The 17,650-nt window shown below is 35.5% G+C and overlaps 1 protein-coding gene across 1 annotated transcript; it reads left to right on the forward strand.

The window, feature by feature from the left end:
* The first annotated feature begins 6,445 nt into the window (after window positions 1–6,445).
* Window positions 6,446–7,084, forward strand: LOC139899896 (uncharacterized). The gene has a single exon (XM_071882724.1). The coding sequence runs from the start codon at window positions 6,446–6,448 to the stop codon at window positions 7,082–7,084; it is 639 nt and encodes a 212-aa protein (XP_071738825.1).
* The last annotated feature ends 10,566 nt before the right edge of the window (window positions 7,085–17,650 follow it).

Consider the following 17,650-nt stretch of genomic DNA (forward strand, 5'->3'; position numbering starts at 1 on the left):
GTAGTTCGGATTCACGATGACGCGTGTAGTTCGGTCATCTTATTGGAAATGAATCTCGTGTAGTTCGGATTCATGGTGACTCGTGTAGTTCGGTCATCTTATTGGGATAGTAATCTCGTGTGGTTTCGGATTACTAAGGCTCGTGTAGTTCAGCCAACCTCGATGTTGTGAAGATAGTAATCTCGTGTGGTTTCGAATTACTAAGGCTCGTGTAGTTCGGCCAATCTTCATTATGGCGTTTGGTATTCGGTAATGGGTTAAGGGGTTAACCTTTTTCGTTTTATATTGTTATATATATTAATGTAATGTTGTGTTGTAGCTAACCCTCCGGGTGTAGCTTATTGGCGTTGTTCACATCGTCGTTGGTGAACTTATACTTTGTTGATATCTTTAGCTTGTTACTTAGTGATCGTACGGTATGCTTAGTGTAGTTGCCTTATACTTGGATGCTTCGGTATGCGGTATTTGATATTTGTGTGGCGTGTCCATTTTATACATATATATGTATGTAGTATATTATCATTCACTAAGCGTTAGCTTACCCTCTCGTTGTTGCTGTTTTTATAGGTTGCATGCTTGGCGGCTCGGGTAAGCTTGGGAACTAGAGATCTTGGCTAGGTTGCTTAGGAGATCTTACTTTTGTACTCGATTAGGATTTGGGTAGCGTAGTCCCAAATCACCATGCTCGATTTTTGTTGGAAACTAAACTAATCGGGTCGTGTATGTCCGTTTGGACAATTAACTAATGTATTAAATGTTTTAAGGTTATTAAACCTTCTATTGTAATTAAAAATGTTTATGGAAAAACAATTTGGACCTAAAGTATTATTTAACGCGTATTAAAAGGAAAAAATTTTATGGGCCGGTTTTAATACGGGTTGGGTCGTTTCAGGTTATGAGGAATTGGATTATGAAACTTCGCAGATGGTATCACGACATGTTTTAAATCATTTCTGCATTTTTAGATTTTAAAAATCATTATGAATTCGAGCTATTGATGAAATGAAGTAAAAATAGAGATATTTGACGGTTTCCAGCTTTATTTTTTATTTTAATTCAATAACTTGAATTTATTATAACTTATAACTGATAATGATAGTGAAAGAGAATTGAGATGTCTGCATTGTAACCTAAATGGATCGATTATATATATAAGAATGTGGTTCCCAAATTCTCAATCAGACAAAGTAAAATAAATAAATAAATAAATAAAAACAAATAAAATTTGATTCTGATTACTAAAGGTTTTTGACTCTATCTGTTTGGTACGTACTGAATTCGATTAAGATTGATAACAGATTAGAGATAAAAACAAAGAAATAAAATAGTAGATCGTGATGTAAAGTGGAAAGCTGATTTTGTACAAGATTTTATTTATAATTTATATTAATATTAATAATTAGTAAATATAAATAAATATATTAATAATAATAATATTATTAGTATTATTGGAAATAATAAAAATGCTGAGAATTATAATAATAGAAAATAATAATAATAATAATAATAATAATAATAATAATAATAATAATAATAATAATAATAATAATAATAATAATAATAATAATAATAATAATAATATTACTAATCAAAATAATACTAATAATAATAATAGAAATAACAATAATGATAATAATACCACTAGTACTAATATTAATGATAATAAATAATAGTAATTATAATAATAATTATAAAAATGGTAATGATCGTATTATTAATGATAATAATAATAATAATAATAATATTGATTTTTAATGATAATACTTAATAATAATACTAGTAATAACTAGTTACATGATTCATTTTTCATATTTATATATATCGTAATAATATTAATAATAAAATTAATAATACTAATATTAATATTAATACTAATAATGAGAGTAACACTAATAATGTTGATATAACAAATTTATGCTTATCAAATCTCATTTTTTATATATATTGTGTATTAAATTAATGATATTATTAATACTGATTTTAATGTTAATAATGAAAGTAATATTCATTAATATAATAACTACATTTTAACTTGTATTTACATTTAATATATTAACATTACCTATTATTAATTTTGTAATATTCATATAACCTATTCGAATATTTAATACAATATACATATACATAATTTCTTAATTGTGTACAAAAATCATATATATATATATATATATATATATATATATATATATATATATATATATATATATATATTTACATAGATTCATTTTATTATACATACTTATATTTATATATATATATATATATATATATATATATATATATATATATATATATATATATATATATATAAATATTTATTTATTTATTTACAAACAATTGTTTGTGAATCGTCGGGAATAGTCGATGGGTAAATGAACAGTTCAAAATTTTTGAGACTCGGCATTACAGAGTTTGCTTATCGTGTCGAAATCATTATAAGATTGAGTTTAAATTTGGTCGGAAATTTCTGGGTCGTCACAGTAATATAGAGTTCAGTGAACACTGGCTTGCTCAGAAGCATGATTCGCGTTAGAAGCAACATTCTTGAGATGTTGTAAGATGATCCGGGGTTGATTAAGTGAACGCAAAGGAGAGACTTCTAATCCAATTAGAAGTACCTTAGAATATCTAAGATTGCACATCTGTTAATGTTAAGGTATAGCTTAGTACCGAGTGGTGGAATATTACTGTAGTTAGACCAACTAGGATTAAGAAAAGCTGAGACTTTCCTTTAGGGATATACCACTTTGTTCATCTACCTAGGATTCTATCCATAAGGTCGTTTAAACCTTTTAAGGTTAATGTTGGGAGTAGGGATATCCGTCTTAGCCAGAATCTTCAAAGCCTAAATTCTTAGAAACAAATCAGTTAGGTTCACAGCCCAGTTGATTGAGGTTTAGTGTTTATTCTAGAAAGTTAAACTCTTGTGATAGTTCCCCATCAAGATTCTATTCTTCATACCTATCCATCTTTATCTTTATAGTTATATTATTAGTAGTTAATCTTAATCTATCACCACTTGTCACTAGGGTTAACTATTTAGGCACTTTTGTCCCACGTTACTGAGCAAACATACAAAAATACGAACCTGAGTTATATTTACCACTTACTCGTTAAAAGGAAGACAAGTAGGTGAGTTATAGCTAGGAAACCCCAGCTAAATATAAATAATAAAACCGTTACTCTCTTTTGGTAGCTAATTCTGACGTATTGCGACTTAACGACACCGCACACATAAAATCGTCTGTTTTGGCCCTATCAGGTGTAAACCTATTGGCACTTCTATTGAACCAAATATGAATGTTGAATGTGAACCAAGCATCAAAGATAAACTACTAAAGAATATCAAAAACTTGTGGTAAGATTGATATTGCATTTTCTGTTCAAGTTTTAAGTTAGTATATGCATTCTCCTTTACAATCTCATTTCAAGATATTTTTGAAAAGAGCACCTGGAAAAGGAATTAACATTGTTAAAAGTAATAATTTCAGTCTTTGTGCTTATAGTGATTCTGACTATGCTAAGTGTAAACTGAATAGAAAGTCTGTTACAGGATACTTGGTATATTTTTGTGATTCTTTGGTGTCTTGGAAAAGTAAAAAACATGCAACAGTGTCAAGGTCTTCGGCTGAAAGTAAATATAGGGCCATGGCCTCTACTGCTTGTGAAATTGTTTGGATTAAAAATCTTTTAACTGAGCTGAACATTAAAGTTGAATTACTTATAAAATTATTTTGTGATAATAGTTCAGCTCTAGAACTTGTTGGTAATCCTATTTTCATGAGAGAACAAAACATTTTGAAGTTGATGTTCATTATATAAGCGAAAAGGTAGCAACAGGTATCATTCAAACAATTAAAGTGAGATCTGCAGTTCAACTTGCAGATATCTTAACCAAAGGGTTAAGTGTAAGTCAACATAAACAATTGGTAAAACAATCGGGATATTGGACTTGTTTCAAAATAAGTTTGAGGGGGAATGTTCAAAATGATATAACAAACTTATTTTGAAACTTATGATATCAATTTGTTCTTATATGCGGTTTGTTCTAGAATGTTTTGCAGGATTTCAAGTTATTGTGTTGCAGTTGATCTTAAAGATGTTCAGGTTGCAGTAGATTTGGTTTTGATCAAGTTATGCTGTGCAGAATGAAAGTGCAGCAGCTTAAGAAGACTATTTAATTTAATAAGTTTAAATTATTCATTATTTTGTGTTGGTTCTTCCAATTTGAAGAGTTGAGGGGTCATTTCTGCCATCTTGCCAAAGTTTATATCTGCTGGTATAAAAGAGAAGAAGGTGTCAGATTAGGGTTTGAACAACTCAATTGCTCAATCATATTTTGCTCTCAGATTCGTTTACTCTCTTTTCCATATTACATCAATCTTTTTCTCTTTGAGTGATTTGAATCAATCCACATCTTGTGGCTTAATTGAGTGTTAGTTTGTCTCCTATATTTCATCTTTGAGAATACGGTTGATAATTGATGTAGATTGATTGTAATTAGTTTCTGAAATGAATTTTGGTTTGAATATTGTAATGTTGGTAATTATTTGAAGTATTGTGATTCGTGTTATTCAGTTTTACAAAACTTACCGAACAGAGCCCATAAAAATAACAGAGCGGCCCTGAAGAGAGACATGACACTACGACATGAGCTATAACACTTATTATGTCCATCATCAATCTCAAATTCACAATCAAAGTAAAAGCTTGCAAATATACAAGATGCAAATATCTAGGACATGCCATGTTACACATCAAAATAAGCGGCCCTATTCAAAAACTCTTGTGTACCATGTGCTACAACTATTGTACAAGAAAACAAGAACCAATTATCTGGTGATGCAAAGGGAATACTACATTATTAGTGCCATTTAACTCTTTGTTTGATAGATCACAAAGTATTTTACATTTTACCCAGCTTTATTACTGTTTACTTAATTAACTTGTATATTTTCATGATTAATGGTGGTTTTGTCATTTGACATTACTGATGGGTAGATAAAACATCCTTATCATGCTTTGAAAAATTGTTCATTATTAATATTGTAGTAATTATTAATTATCTATATATCTAATAGAAAAAACCATGTAGCACTACTCATCAATAGTAACTAGGGGTATTTTCGTCATTTTACTTTTTTTGGTCTCCAACAATAAAAGAAGCAACTCTCATAAAAGAACCAACCCTTCAATGTTACCAAAAGATGTCGAAAAAAATCCTTTTTTACCAAAAAATCAACTAACCTTTTTTTTTTTCTTCCCCAACGATAAAGGATGCAACTTTCATAAAAGGAACAACCCTTCAATGCTACCAAAAGATGTCGAAAAATATTCTTTTTTACAAAATAGATCAACTAACTTTTTTTAAAAACAAAAAAATAAATAAAAACGAACGCTAAAAGAAACAACTTTCACAAAAGGAACAACCCTTCAATGTTAGATGTCGAAAAAAAATCTTTTTTACAAAATAGATCAAGACTTTTTTTTTTAACTCGCATTCAAAACGAAGCCCCCGACGCGAAGCAAGGGCTCCACAACTAGTTTTTAATAAATGATAATCATTAATAAATATTATTGTGCGATCAAAATTTTAAGCGTAACAGTTAGTTGAATCATAAAACAAACACGCACTTCATCAGTTGGTGTTATCAAATGGCTAAACGTGACATCATAAATTAAGTCGCGCACTTCATCTGACTCATCACCCAGACAACTCTAAGGTACAATTTCAAAGCATGAGTTATAAATACAAGTTACGAATTATTTGGTTGTTAACGAACCGAGCTTTAAACGAGCTACTCGATTTCGAACTCGTTTACTTCGAGTTCGAGCACTGGATATTCTAACTTCGAGCCGAGTTCGAATAGAAAAGTAGTGTTCGATTAATAAACGAGCAGAGTGAAAAAAAATTTATAATCGATTCAGATCGCTCGAAAACTCGTTTAATATTTGAATAAGCACTCATTTATATTCGAACCATAAGCACTCGTTTATGTTCGAGCAATAAACGCAATCAATTTCGAGTCGAGCGAGCCATCACGAATAAACATTCGTTAAAAATTAACAGAAAAATTAAATAAGAATGGCAAACCAGATTCGAACCCAAGATCATTTGAACGCTTTTATTTCCTTTTACCACCGAGCCAAATTATTAGATATACACGATATATTGTATTTCATAGCATATATTCTACATTATTGTATATGTGATATTATCCATAGATAGAAGATATCCTAAATATATTCCATAGTTGTAGCATTGTTAGTTGACTTTGGGAGATTAGGGTTATGATGTAAACATTATAAATATCGGCTATTATGCCTAATGAAAATTGATTCGATCAATTAAACTCTAATATGGTATCAGGCTTAATAACCTAATCCTCCCTACCCTTTTCTTCTACACGTCTACACGTATTTTTCTTCTATTCGTTTCTTTTCAATGGAAGATAACAATAATAGTAGGCTACATCCTGCCTTCACCGTATCTAACATTAAAAATCATATCCCGATCACCCTAGAACTCAAAAATTCACACTACAATACATGGTCTGAGCTTTTTCAAATTACCTGTTGGGCTTATGATGTCCTGGATCATCTGTCTCATCCAACTGATTCTGCTGATTCTTCTGTAACTACCGGTTCTGGTACACCTCCATCATCCGCTCAAACTGCACTCTGGTCACGTTTGGATGCCATTGTTCTCAATTGGCTTTATGAAACCATATCTATTGAACTCTTCAACAACATCTTTGATGTTGGTTCTACTGCTACTGCTACTTGGTCACGAATCAAGGACATCTTCCAAGATAATAAGAGCTCTCGTGCCCTGTACCTGCAACGTCAATTCAACAGCATCATGATGGATAATTTTCCAGATGTTACATCCTATTGTCAGGAAATCAAATCGATTGCAAATCAATTAAGCAATGTTGATGATAAAGTTTCAGACCCACGTATGGTACTCCAATTGATTGCCGGCCTAAATGATACTTACGATTCCATCGCTTCCCAGCTATCATACATTAAGCCATTATTGACCCTTTATCAAGCAAGGTCTATGTTATTGCTAGAAGACTAGAAAACAAAAGCAACACATACATTCTTCCACCAATTCGGATTCGGCGCTGCTTACCACCAACAAATCGTCACCGCAACAACACAATTCGATGCCGCCACCACCTAATTTCACTCAACCGCAATATTCTCGTGGAAATTACACTCGTGGACGTGGCTACAACCGAGGTTCTTATCGTGGGAATAATGGAAGAGGTCGATTTGGTAACAGAGGAAGAAGTAATCGAGGCTATTATCCACAGTACTCACCTAATTGGGCTCCTCAACCACCTTGGGCTTATCAAAATCAACCTAATTGGGCTTATCCTCCTTGCCCATACCCAACATCCAACTGGAATCCTCGGCCAAACTCCTCACAGGCTGGCTTATTGGGGCCTCGGCCTGCTCAGGCCCAATATGTTGCTAATGAATCAAACCGATATTGCCTAACTGATATCGATAATGCTTTGCATACCATGAAACTTAACTTACCAGAGGATACATGGTATATGGATACAGGGGCTACGTCTCACATGGCTTCTAGTTCAGGTAATCTAAACTCTTATTTTCCTTTAAGTGGATCTAAACGTGTATTTATCTATTCCAATTAAAGGCTTTGGTCACACTTCTCTTAAATCTAATCACCGTCCTTTTTTCTTGCGTAATATATTGCATGTTCCTAATATCATTAAAAATCTTATTTCTATCCGACGTTTATCAACTGACAATAATCTTTCTTTTGATTTTGATCCCTTTGATTTTACTATGAAGGAATTTCCGAAGGCAACCCAATTCTCAGATGTAATAGCACTGGTGATCTCTATCCCATTACTTCTGCCATGCTTCAATAAATAAAGAGGACTCCTCCATCTACTTTTATTGCTTTATCTTCTGACTATGGCATCATCATCTTGGACACCCGGGCGACAATGTTTTACGTTCTCTTAGAAATAAAAACTTTATTCAATGTAATAACAGTGTTTCTTCTAAACTTTGTCAATCATGTGTGTTTGGAAAACAAATTAAGTTGCCATTTATTACCTCTAATTCGTCTACTTTGTCTCCTTTTGATATTATCCATAGTTATTTATGGACTTCACCGGTTTTAAGCACTTCCGGTCATCGTTATTGTGACTTTTTTCTTGATAATTACTCTAACTATTTGTGGACATTCCCTTTTGCTAGCAAATCTAATGTGTATTCCATTTTTCTTACCTTTAGTCAATATATAAAAACACAATTTGGGAAAACCATCAAAACCTTTCAATGTGATAACCCTAGTGAATATAAAAACAACTCCTTTTATCAATTTTGTACCAAAAATGGGATGGATTTTCGTTTCTCTTGTCCACATACATCTTCACAAAATGGAAAATCCGAATGTAAAATATGGGCTATAAATAACATTATTCGCACTCTCCTCTCCCACGCCTCAATTCCGCCCTCTTTTTAGCAACATGCACTTCAAATGGCAACTTACATTCTAAATATTCTTCCTTCTAAACTTCTAAAATTTCAAAGTCCCACACAAATACTTTATGCTCACAACCCTTCTTATAATCATATCCGTATCTTTGGTTGTCTATGTTACCCACTCTTTCCTTCAACCACTATCAACAAACTTCAACCTCGTTCAACAAACTTTAAATCAAACATAGTATGCTCAATAGATTATTGAACGTGCCGACATGATTAATAGCAACATGGTTCGAACGCCCATCGATACAAATGGAAAACTTAGCACAAATGCTGGCTGACCTTATTCTAATCCTACTTTATTTCGAAGCTTGGCAGGGGCTTTGCAGTATCTTACATTCACACGACCGGACATTTCTTATGCGGTTCTACAAGTTTGTTTACACATGCATGATCCTAAAGATTCTCACATGGACGCTTTAAAACGCATTATTCGTTACATTAAAGGAACCCTTTCCTTTGGATTACAACTTTGCCGATCGTCTCTACACTCTTTAGTTTCTTACACGGATGCCGATTGGGGGGTTGTCCGGATACAAGACGTTCCACATCAGGTTATTGTGTATTTTTAGGCGATAATTTAATCTCATGGTCTTCAAAATGTCAACTCACCATCTCTAGATCAAGTGTTGAGGCTGAATATCTAGGTGTAGCCAACGTTGTGTCGGAATCTTGCTGGCTACGCAACCTTCTATTAGAACTACATGCGCCTCTTTCGAAAGTAACCATGGTATTTTGTGATAATGTAAGTGCTATTTTCTTGTCGGGAAATCCTGTTCAACACCAACGTACTAAGCATATTGAAATAGATATTCATTTTGTTCGTGAGTAGGTTGCTCGGGGGCATATTCGTGTTCTAAATGTTCATACTCGTTATCATATTGCTGACATTTTCACTAAGGGGCTACCTCGTGTGTTGTTTGACGACTTTTGGGATAGTCTAAACGTCCGTCCTCCTCCCTCTTAAACTGAGGGGCCATATTAGATATACACGATATATTGTATTTCATAGCATATATTCTACATTATTGTATATGTGATATTATCCATAGATAGAAGATCTCCTAAATATATTCCATAGTTGTGGCATTGTTAGTTGAGTTTGGGAGATTAAGGTTATGATGTAAACATTATAAATATCGGCTATTATGCCTGATGAAAATTGATTCGATCAATTAAACTCTAATACAAATGATGTTTCTAAATTTGCTTTCTATTGTCCATTATAAGAGCATTCCCATTCATGACACCCTTCTTTATATTAACACACTGCCACATTAGCGACACATCATCATTTCTTTCTCATTTCCTTTCTATCACTAACCCATCAAATATCACTCCCAACCATCACACCCTTCTTCAACCATTTAAAATTAATTAATCATATCATAGTACAAATCTAAAAGCAACATGTACAAGTAAATAAAGGCATATGATTCTTGATGATATATGCTTCAAATTCACAAAATGAATGGCTAAAAGGAATTGGCAAAGGATTAATAACACACTCCCAATGGGTGTTTGAGATTGTCAAAGGATTGGCAAGGATTGGCATTCTTATTGGAAGTACTCTAATAATACAACACAAAATAAAAGATCTACATTATAATTACTTTTATAGTGACCAAATTCATAGTATATTACTCCCTCCCTCTTGTAATACCCCGTCAGAATTCACTAATGGAATATTAACTCCTGGTCCCACAGTTAGCGGTCACGCCCTCTATATGAGACGTTTTTGAAAAGTATTCGCATTAATTATCAAATCAAAATCATTTATTAAAGAAAATGTAACTGGAAAACGTTTGACATAAATGACTAATGTCTATGAACCCAAAACATCTTGAAATAAAGTAGTTTAAATGCGAATGTTTGTTCTTGAAATGAAAATGATAAATATGCTGGACGCCGTCCAGTTCTAGCACCGACAGCATATAACTTCAGTTAAGCGGAAGCACTACCTCTAAGTACCTGAGATGAAACGTACAAAACGTTAACGAAAAATGTTGAGTGAAACTACAGGTTTAGTAAATCATTTCTTAAGTTAGGCCACAAGATTTTCTTAGAAAACATCATAGGAAAAGTACACATTATCTTGAGCACTTGATTATAAAGTTTTAACCTTTGCGTGAGCCGAGCACACGTCTTTAGTTTACCCTATCATTGTGCTACACCGATCAAGTGTACGACTAACAATAGAATAGACGCCTGTTATGTTTTAGGCGAGGTTTGTCAAACCTAACAGTACCGTCCCTATAAGTCGAGCTTACAAAGTAACTAATATAATCAAGCTAAGGGATTTTTGATCTGAACTCATATGTATATTCTTAGTAAGTTACTTGTGCCTAATATGTAAAACATTTGTAAAAAGCATGCATCTCATCCCTGTAAAAATGTAGTAGGGACTGTAGACTCACCTTAGCAAAAGCACTTGTAATTTCTTAGCAAAACGTACGACTGTCGAACAATTTCGACTGAACAACGCAACCTAAATAAGTAAATCATCTTATGTATACACTTATAGGTCAAACCATGTCAACCCATAGTGTATGCAAAGTCCAGAAGTCAACTCGGTCTAAGATTTTCTGACTCAACGAACAAGTAAAAGTCAACTAATCCAAGCATGTCAACAAAAGTCAACCAAAGTCAACCTTAAAGTCAACTCGATCAAAGTGGTCAACTAAATTCAAACATCTCAGTAGGTCATGCAAACATGTTCAACAAGTCAAACCTAGGTCAAGTATCACTTTACAAGTCATAATTAAGCATATTGCACTTTTGCACCTTAAAGCATGCCTTAGAAATTCGTACGCCGTAGAAAGATCCAACTATAGCTCATAGCACATAAATCATTAAATCATGAACAACTCCAGATCTTAACTATACTTAAAATTGATTCCAAAAATTCTGGCCAAAGCCTCATACGATAAATAAAAATTAGAAGTCAGAAGGAGTCTAATCATAGTTCATTACAGCAATTTCTGCCCGCGCGTCAGTTTTGAAATATTTCTCAGAAAACATAGAGAATAGATTTTGACGAACGGCCAATTGAGGTCATCTCAAAACCTCTCAAAATTTTATTGATAAAATAATCAGAAATATTTCTTTAGCCAATTTGTACATTTTTACAAACATTTACAGACCTTCCAGTTTTGTTCATCAAACAGACATATCATTTAGATGAGCATATATCTCATGGCAAATTACGTTCTCGCAAGTTTGCATACAAATGAAACATGTCAAGTAACATATAAACTAACATATTCCAGAAGATCAAAGTCTCAATCAATCCCTAGTGCACTCTATCAATTTTTATGTAACTTTGAAAAACGATTCAGCTCACTTTAAAAACCAAATCTTGGTTTTGACATTACGGGAGCATTGCATAACCTTTTGACGCAAATCTTAAGTCCAAATTGCATAAATTTTCATAAGGAATACAGTAGTACACTTTTTATAAGCTAAAACACAAAGCATGTAATGGTGTATCCTATTGTATACACACATAAAAGGCATAATGGTTGCATAAAAGTAGCATCAGGAAGGCTGGAAACAACAGTTTTGTGGAGTTAACCGTCCAGCGTTCTCCGTTGTACAGGCTGCTCTGTCATGCATAAGCCCTGAAGTCCGCCTAGCGTGTAAGCCCTCACCGGAGAACGGCACTTTCAGCATAAATTTCGGATCACGAATAACAGAACGTATCATCATCTGACACGTGTCCCCAAACAATCTGGTGGATCTGGCACTATAAATAGACCCCTTGGGTCGTCATTTTACACAGTTCAGATATTCTGATAACTTTAAGAGCTGAGACTTCACTTCTCTCTCTCTCTACTTTCTCTCACTAGAAGTCATCCGGCTAGCACTTTTACGCTCTACGGATGACAGATTGATTAAGCCACCCACAAGTTTCTACACTTGTGAACCGGGTCTGCAGGGATTATTTCTCGAGGGTAAAAATCAATCGGCAACACTCCGCCCTCCTAAAGCTAGATTACTTCTAGTATCTTGTTGACACACTAAGCCTTACCCCATAAGGAAATAGGTGTTAACAATGGCGCCATCCACTAATGCAAAGAACACACGAAACGAAAAAGGAACAAAAACAACTGAAGCTCCATTTGTACTTGAAGCAGTCAACAATCCATCAACTACCGACATGATAACTGTTGAAGATGTATCCGTTCAGCCACTAGATGGTACGATTAAAGAAACAGTTGCTGAAACTGCAGAAAGGCTTAAACATTTGGCAACTAATTCGGAGAAAAGGCCAGTAATCGAAGAAACAACAACCAAAAGTGCAGAAAGACTTCCAAATTTTGTTAATAATCCAGAGCGACGACCACTGATGCAACCACGGAGATGTCCATCATTTATACCTTTTCGGCAGATGGCGGATGGCAAAGACAAGCAAATCATGAAAAGGCAATCTATATCAAAATACAAGTTATCCAGGCTACTCGACAAGCTGGGCAGTCTTATTGATGATTCTGGGGATGATAACGACCTGAGCTATGATAATAATTGACTCTGATGATGAAATTGACAAAGATGAGTTCATGTCAGAGAAGCAGACAGTGTTGCTATTAAATGACATTCTTAAGCAAACAGCTCCGGCAAAATATAAGCAACGCTTAGCGCAGCCTGCCGTCCGTGCTGTGGCCCTGGACAATTTCTTTGCCCTCATTACTGGAGAGCAAGCCACCAAGCCTCCAGCCATGGCAGAATCTACACAGTGTTTCATTGACCGAATTGCTAATTATCCATTGCCCAGAAATCTTGCTATACCAACAATTGGAGTTTATGATGGCACAACGGATCCGGAAGATTTTCTGACTATGTTTGAAGGTGTTATGAGGTTGCAGCATTGGGAGGATGAAACTGCGTGCCATATGTTTCCTATGGTACTGCAGAAAATGGCACGTGAATGATTTGCTAGTTTGCCTCCAAGGAGTATTACTAGTTTTCTTGATTTGAGAGCAAAATTTGTGATGCAATACCAAAATCTCCGGAGCTGTACTCTGACACATCTTGATGCACACGAGATCACAATGCATCATAACGAATCTTTGAGCAATTTTATGAAGCATTATATACTTGAAGCACAGAAGATCCCTGATTGTCCAGAATCACAGCTTGTATCTGGTTTCATTTTCTGTCTGGACCAGCGGCGGTTTAGTGCACTTGTTCATGCATTACGGTATGACTTGCCAAAAACATTGCATCAGGCGTTGGAGGTTGCACAGAGGCATGTTCGAGCTGGTGAGCGTGGGTTGAATAAGTTTGATATTGGCAGCAGTAGCAAGCCGCACAACGGAGGACGGTATTTTGACAGAAATCAGAGAAGGAATGACAATTCAAATGGAGGATGGAGAGGAAACAATCACCCTAATGATTTCCACCACAACAGAAGGCCAATAGAAAGACACCCGTTAATAATGGCGCTTACCAAAACTCCGAAAGAGATCCTCTTCACTGAACCAATTCGGACCACTTTCAATGCTCCAGCACCTATGGAAGAAAGGGAGGGTCCAAAGAGTGAGTTGTGGTGCGATTTCCATGAGGCTTGGGGTCATGATACGGACAATTGCAAATCTTTGATGAGAGAAATAATAGCGAAAATCAAGGCAGGAGAACTGAATCATTTGTTGCCTGGCAAATAGTACAGGAGGAATGATCCTCGCAGGAAATTTGCGTGGCAAAGGAATGATGGTAACAGAAGACGCCGTGGAGAGAACAGAAGAGAGCAGCATGGTGGAAGAGATAATCGGAACCAACCGCAGTATGGAGACCGGATCACAGAGCGCGAGACAACTCCAGAAGTTGTAATCAGGATGGTTTGGATCAACGACAGTCATTATGAAGAAGGTGAATCATCAAACAGCAATTTGGACAGCTGGAGATATGCTCCAATTATCTTTCAGCCAATTCAGAATTGGGCGTTGTCCGTCCAACCAGTGATCATTTCAGCAGAGATAGCAAATAAGTTTATCAACTGTATCTACACAGATACGGGAAGTGAAGCTGACATCATTTACTGGCATTGCTTGAAGACTTTTCCAAGGCATGTGCAGGGCAAAGCTAGGCAAACGAGGTTGAAATTTTCTGGATTAACGGGAGCACAGGTAAATGCCATGGGGCAGATTCGTTTGGAAGTTGTTATGGGCACATTCCCATTGTTGAGAATAAAAACAATTGATTTTACAATCATAGATGGAAATTCTCGATTTAATGTCCTTTTTGGAAGTGCAGCGTTGGCTAAATTCGGAGCGATAACATCGACAGCTCATGCAGAGATCAGGTTCCCAACTCCTAATGGAGTAGCCACCATACATTCACAGTATGTGGCACCGGCTAGGGAGATATCCACATTTGTGAACTTACCAGAAGGCAACGTAAACTGGAGAAAGCATGATCGGTTGTTTAGTGATGATGAAGTTCAGGAGTTTTTCATTCCATAAACAAGTGTGTAGGCCGGATAGCGCTGGGCGCTCGGCGTATGAAGAAGCAAATCTTAGCATGTTATCAAGAACAAAAGTTTATTATCAGAGCAGTTTTTAGCATTTTTATGAAGACATTGCCTTTTACAATCATTGTATTCATGCCAAAATACACATGTTTGGCATTTGAAGAACATATTTTCGCATTATATGAAGAGCAACGTTTATCAATTTACTGTGAACCATTGTGGTTATTTTACAGTGCCTATGATAGCAATTGCATACATTAAACATTCATGGCATACTAATTAGGCTTGATCCACCTAAATTCGTCATCAATCGTTTATGTACTGCACAGTACCGAACAATAAATTTTATATTTTTCTTAAACAAAGTGCTGCCCGTGACAAATGTAAAACATTACATTTATAACCTGCCCACAGAAGGAGTGTATTTTTAAAATACCTCCGATGGCGGAAGCTTTTGTGCCGGCCAGTAAAGGCACAAGGGATCGGCTAGAAAACGTTTAAGTTTTACTAGAACGCACCGAGGCATGATACAAAACTCAGATACTTGTCATGACAAACATTATAAAAACTTATTTCACAGAACGAAAAGAAGTTTATATATTCTATGAAGGCAAAATAATTAGCAATTCTTCCTCATATACTTTATGACAGAAGGCGTAAGACGGAGAGTCTATTGATTTGTAATCATTCTTCTAAAACACTTCATAATTCTTCCTCATTAATCTTATGACGGAAAGCGTGTAACAGAATTCAGACATCATATTAATTTAGCAAAACTTAATACTACAAGGTGTCTACATATGAATTACCTTATACACTTTACAAAATGATTTGCTCAATTATACACTGCACAATTGTGTATAGAAATTTTATGCTCGAGTGCATAATCGATTGGTTTTAAAGCATTAAGCATCAAAACATTTGCAACAAGCATGTAAACACACATAGTCATCACAATAAAGTCAGTATGTATATAATGTCAAGGTCAGAAGGAAATTTATTACAAAACATTGTTTGACATTTTTACAAGAATCAATCAAATTTCACGCTAAGCACATCTTGAGCAGATGAATCTTCTTTGCTGCATGCTTCATCATAAACGTTTATCTTCAAATTTATCAATTTGTCTTTAGTCTCATCAACCTTTTCCTAAGTACCAGGGGGCATAAGTTTGGTAATAGCAGCAGAAGGGGTTTGGTTGGGAGCAAGGCGTTTAAACAGCTTGCCGGTCACATCAGCAATCGCATGGGTGCGAACAGCATCAACATAATCGTTGTAGGGATTCGCCACAAGACTGGATCTAAGTACCTTAGCTATCAGACCTGGTATACCATTCTTAAGCTCAGCAAAATTACCTTCGCCTTTCTCCGCCCTCCGGAGAAGCTCAGCAGACTTTTCCCTCTCTGCATTCAGCTGCTTCTCCAGCTCACCCACTTTTACCTGCTCCTCTTCAAGTCTTTTCTTCTCAGCATCCCTTTCCCCTTACAGAACAACAGTGACATCTTGAGCACTTTTTAGCTCAACTTCTCTAGCCTTTATTATTTTCTGTGCATCACTTAAGGCACGCTTAGCATCAGCAGCTCTTTTACGAGTATTTGCACCTTCAGTTATGTCTTTCCGGGCTATAGCAAGAATAGACTCTTGATGCTTCTGCAGTTGCAGCACAGAGTCCAGATGATTGGTTAGCAGTACATGAGCTGCCATAGTTAATTCCCTGAGTTGATCAGAGTGGAGAGCAGTGAATTGGGGTTTCAGCTCAGGGATAACACAACCCTGTACAAGAAAAAATTTTATGAGTAATTTCAGGCAACTCACATCAATAAATTACAAACATATACATGCAGAAGGTCTTATCATTCATACCTGAAGAAGAGTTTCAAATTCTTTATCCTTGGTAGCAGGGTTTGCAATGATGGCCTGCAATGCCCTCACATGAGCAGGAAGAGTTGGCTCTTGAACATTGGAGGATGTGATAGCTGAGTTAGTGATATTAGGAGGAGGAGAATGATAAGCAGAGTTGCCTTCCGGCCTATCTTCATGAACTTCAGATTCATCGAATGGAGTAAAGTTTGGGTCAGGCATTTTCAGGCCCTTCTCTCCTTCACTTTCAAGATTCTCCTCCGACCTCCGTTCACCGCCCTCCGTGGCCTTCCCTTGGCTATCATCCGACTCTGCTAAAATTACTAACAAAAACAAATTAGCATTATGAATAAATATAACAGTTATAAAAAAAAAAATGTGTAAGCAGAATGGGCATACTTCTTCTGCGTTTCTGCTTTTTGCCCTCCTCTGTACTCTTCGCCCTTTTAGAGCCTATGCTCTTCTTTCTTATCTTTTGGGTTGGAGGAGGAGTGGGGTTAGTTTCACCCGTGATGTCAACTGACCCTGATGTTTGTTGATCGACAGTGGTGGTATCATCCGCTGTCCGCTCAATGTCTGTATGTTCAGACCCGGATTCATTGTCTGAGCTGCTCACAGCAATTTCTTCTCCCTTTTCAGCAGCATCAGCATCAGCAGCAGCTTTAGCTTCAGCTTCAGCCACAACTCTCTCCACCTTTAGCTCTTCAGCAGTTTTTTCACGAGCAGTGATCTCTACATCATCATCAAGATCAACGGATGAAAGAGTAGAACGAACCTGCATCACGG

The sequence above is a fragment of the Rutidosis leptorrhynchoides genome, chromosome 1, assembly GCF_046630445.1.
Source record: "Rutidosis leptorrhynchoides isolate AG116_Rl617_1_P2 chromosome 1, CSIRO_AGI_Rlap_v1, whole genome shotgun sequence".
Taxonomy (NCBI): domain Eukaryota; kingdom Viridiplantae; phylum Streptophyta; class Magnoliopsida; order Asterales; family Asteraceae; genus Rutidosis; species Rutidosis leptorrhynchoides.

Excerpts from the sequence above, each read along its gene's own strand:
- LOC139899896 (XM_071882724.1), top strand. The coding sequence starts at position 6,446 with ATGGAAGATAACAATAATAGTAGGCTACATCCTGCCTTCACCGTATCT.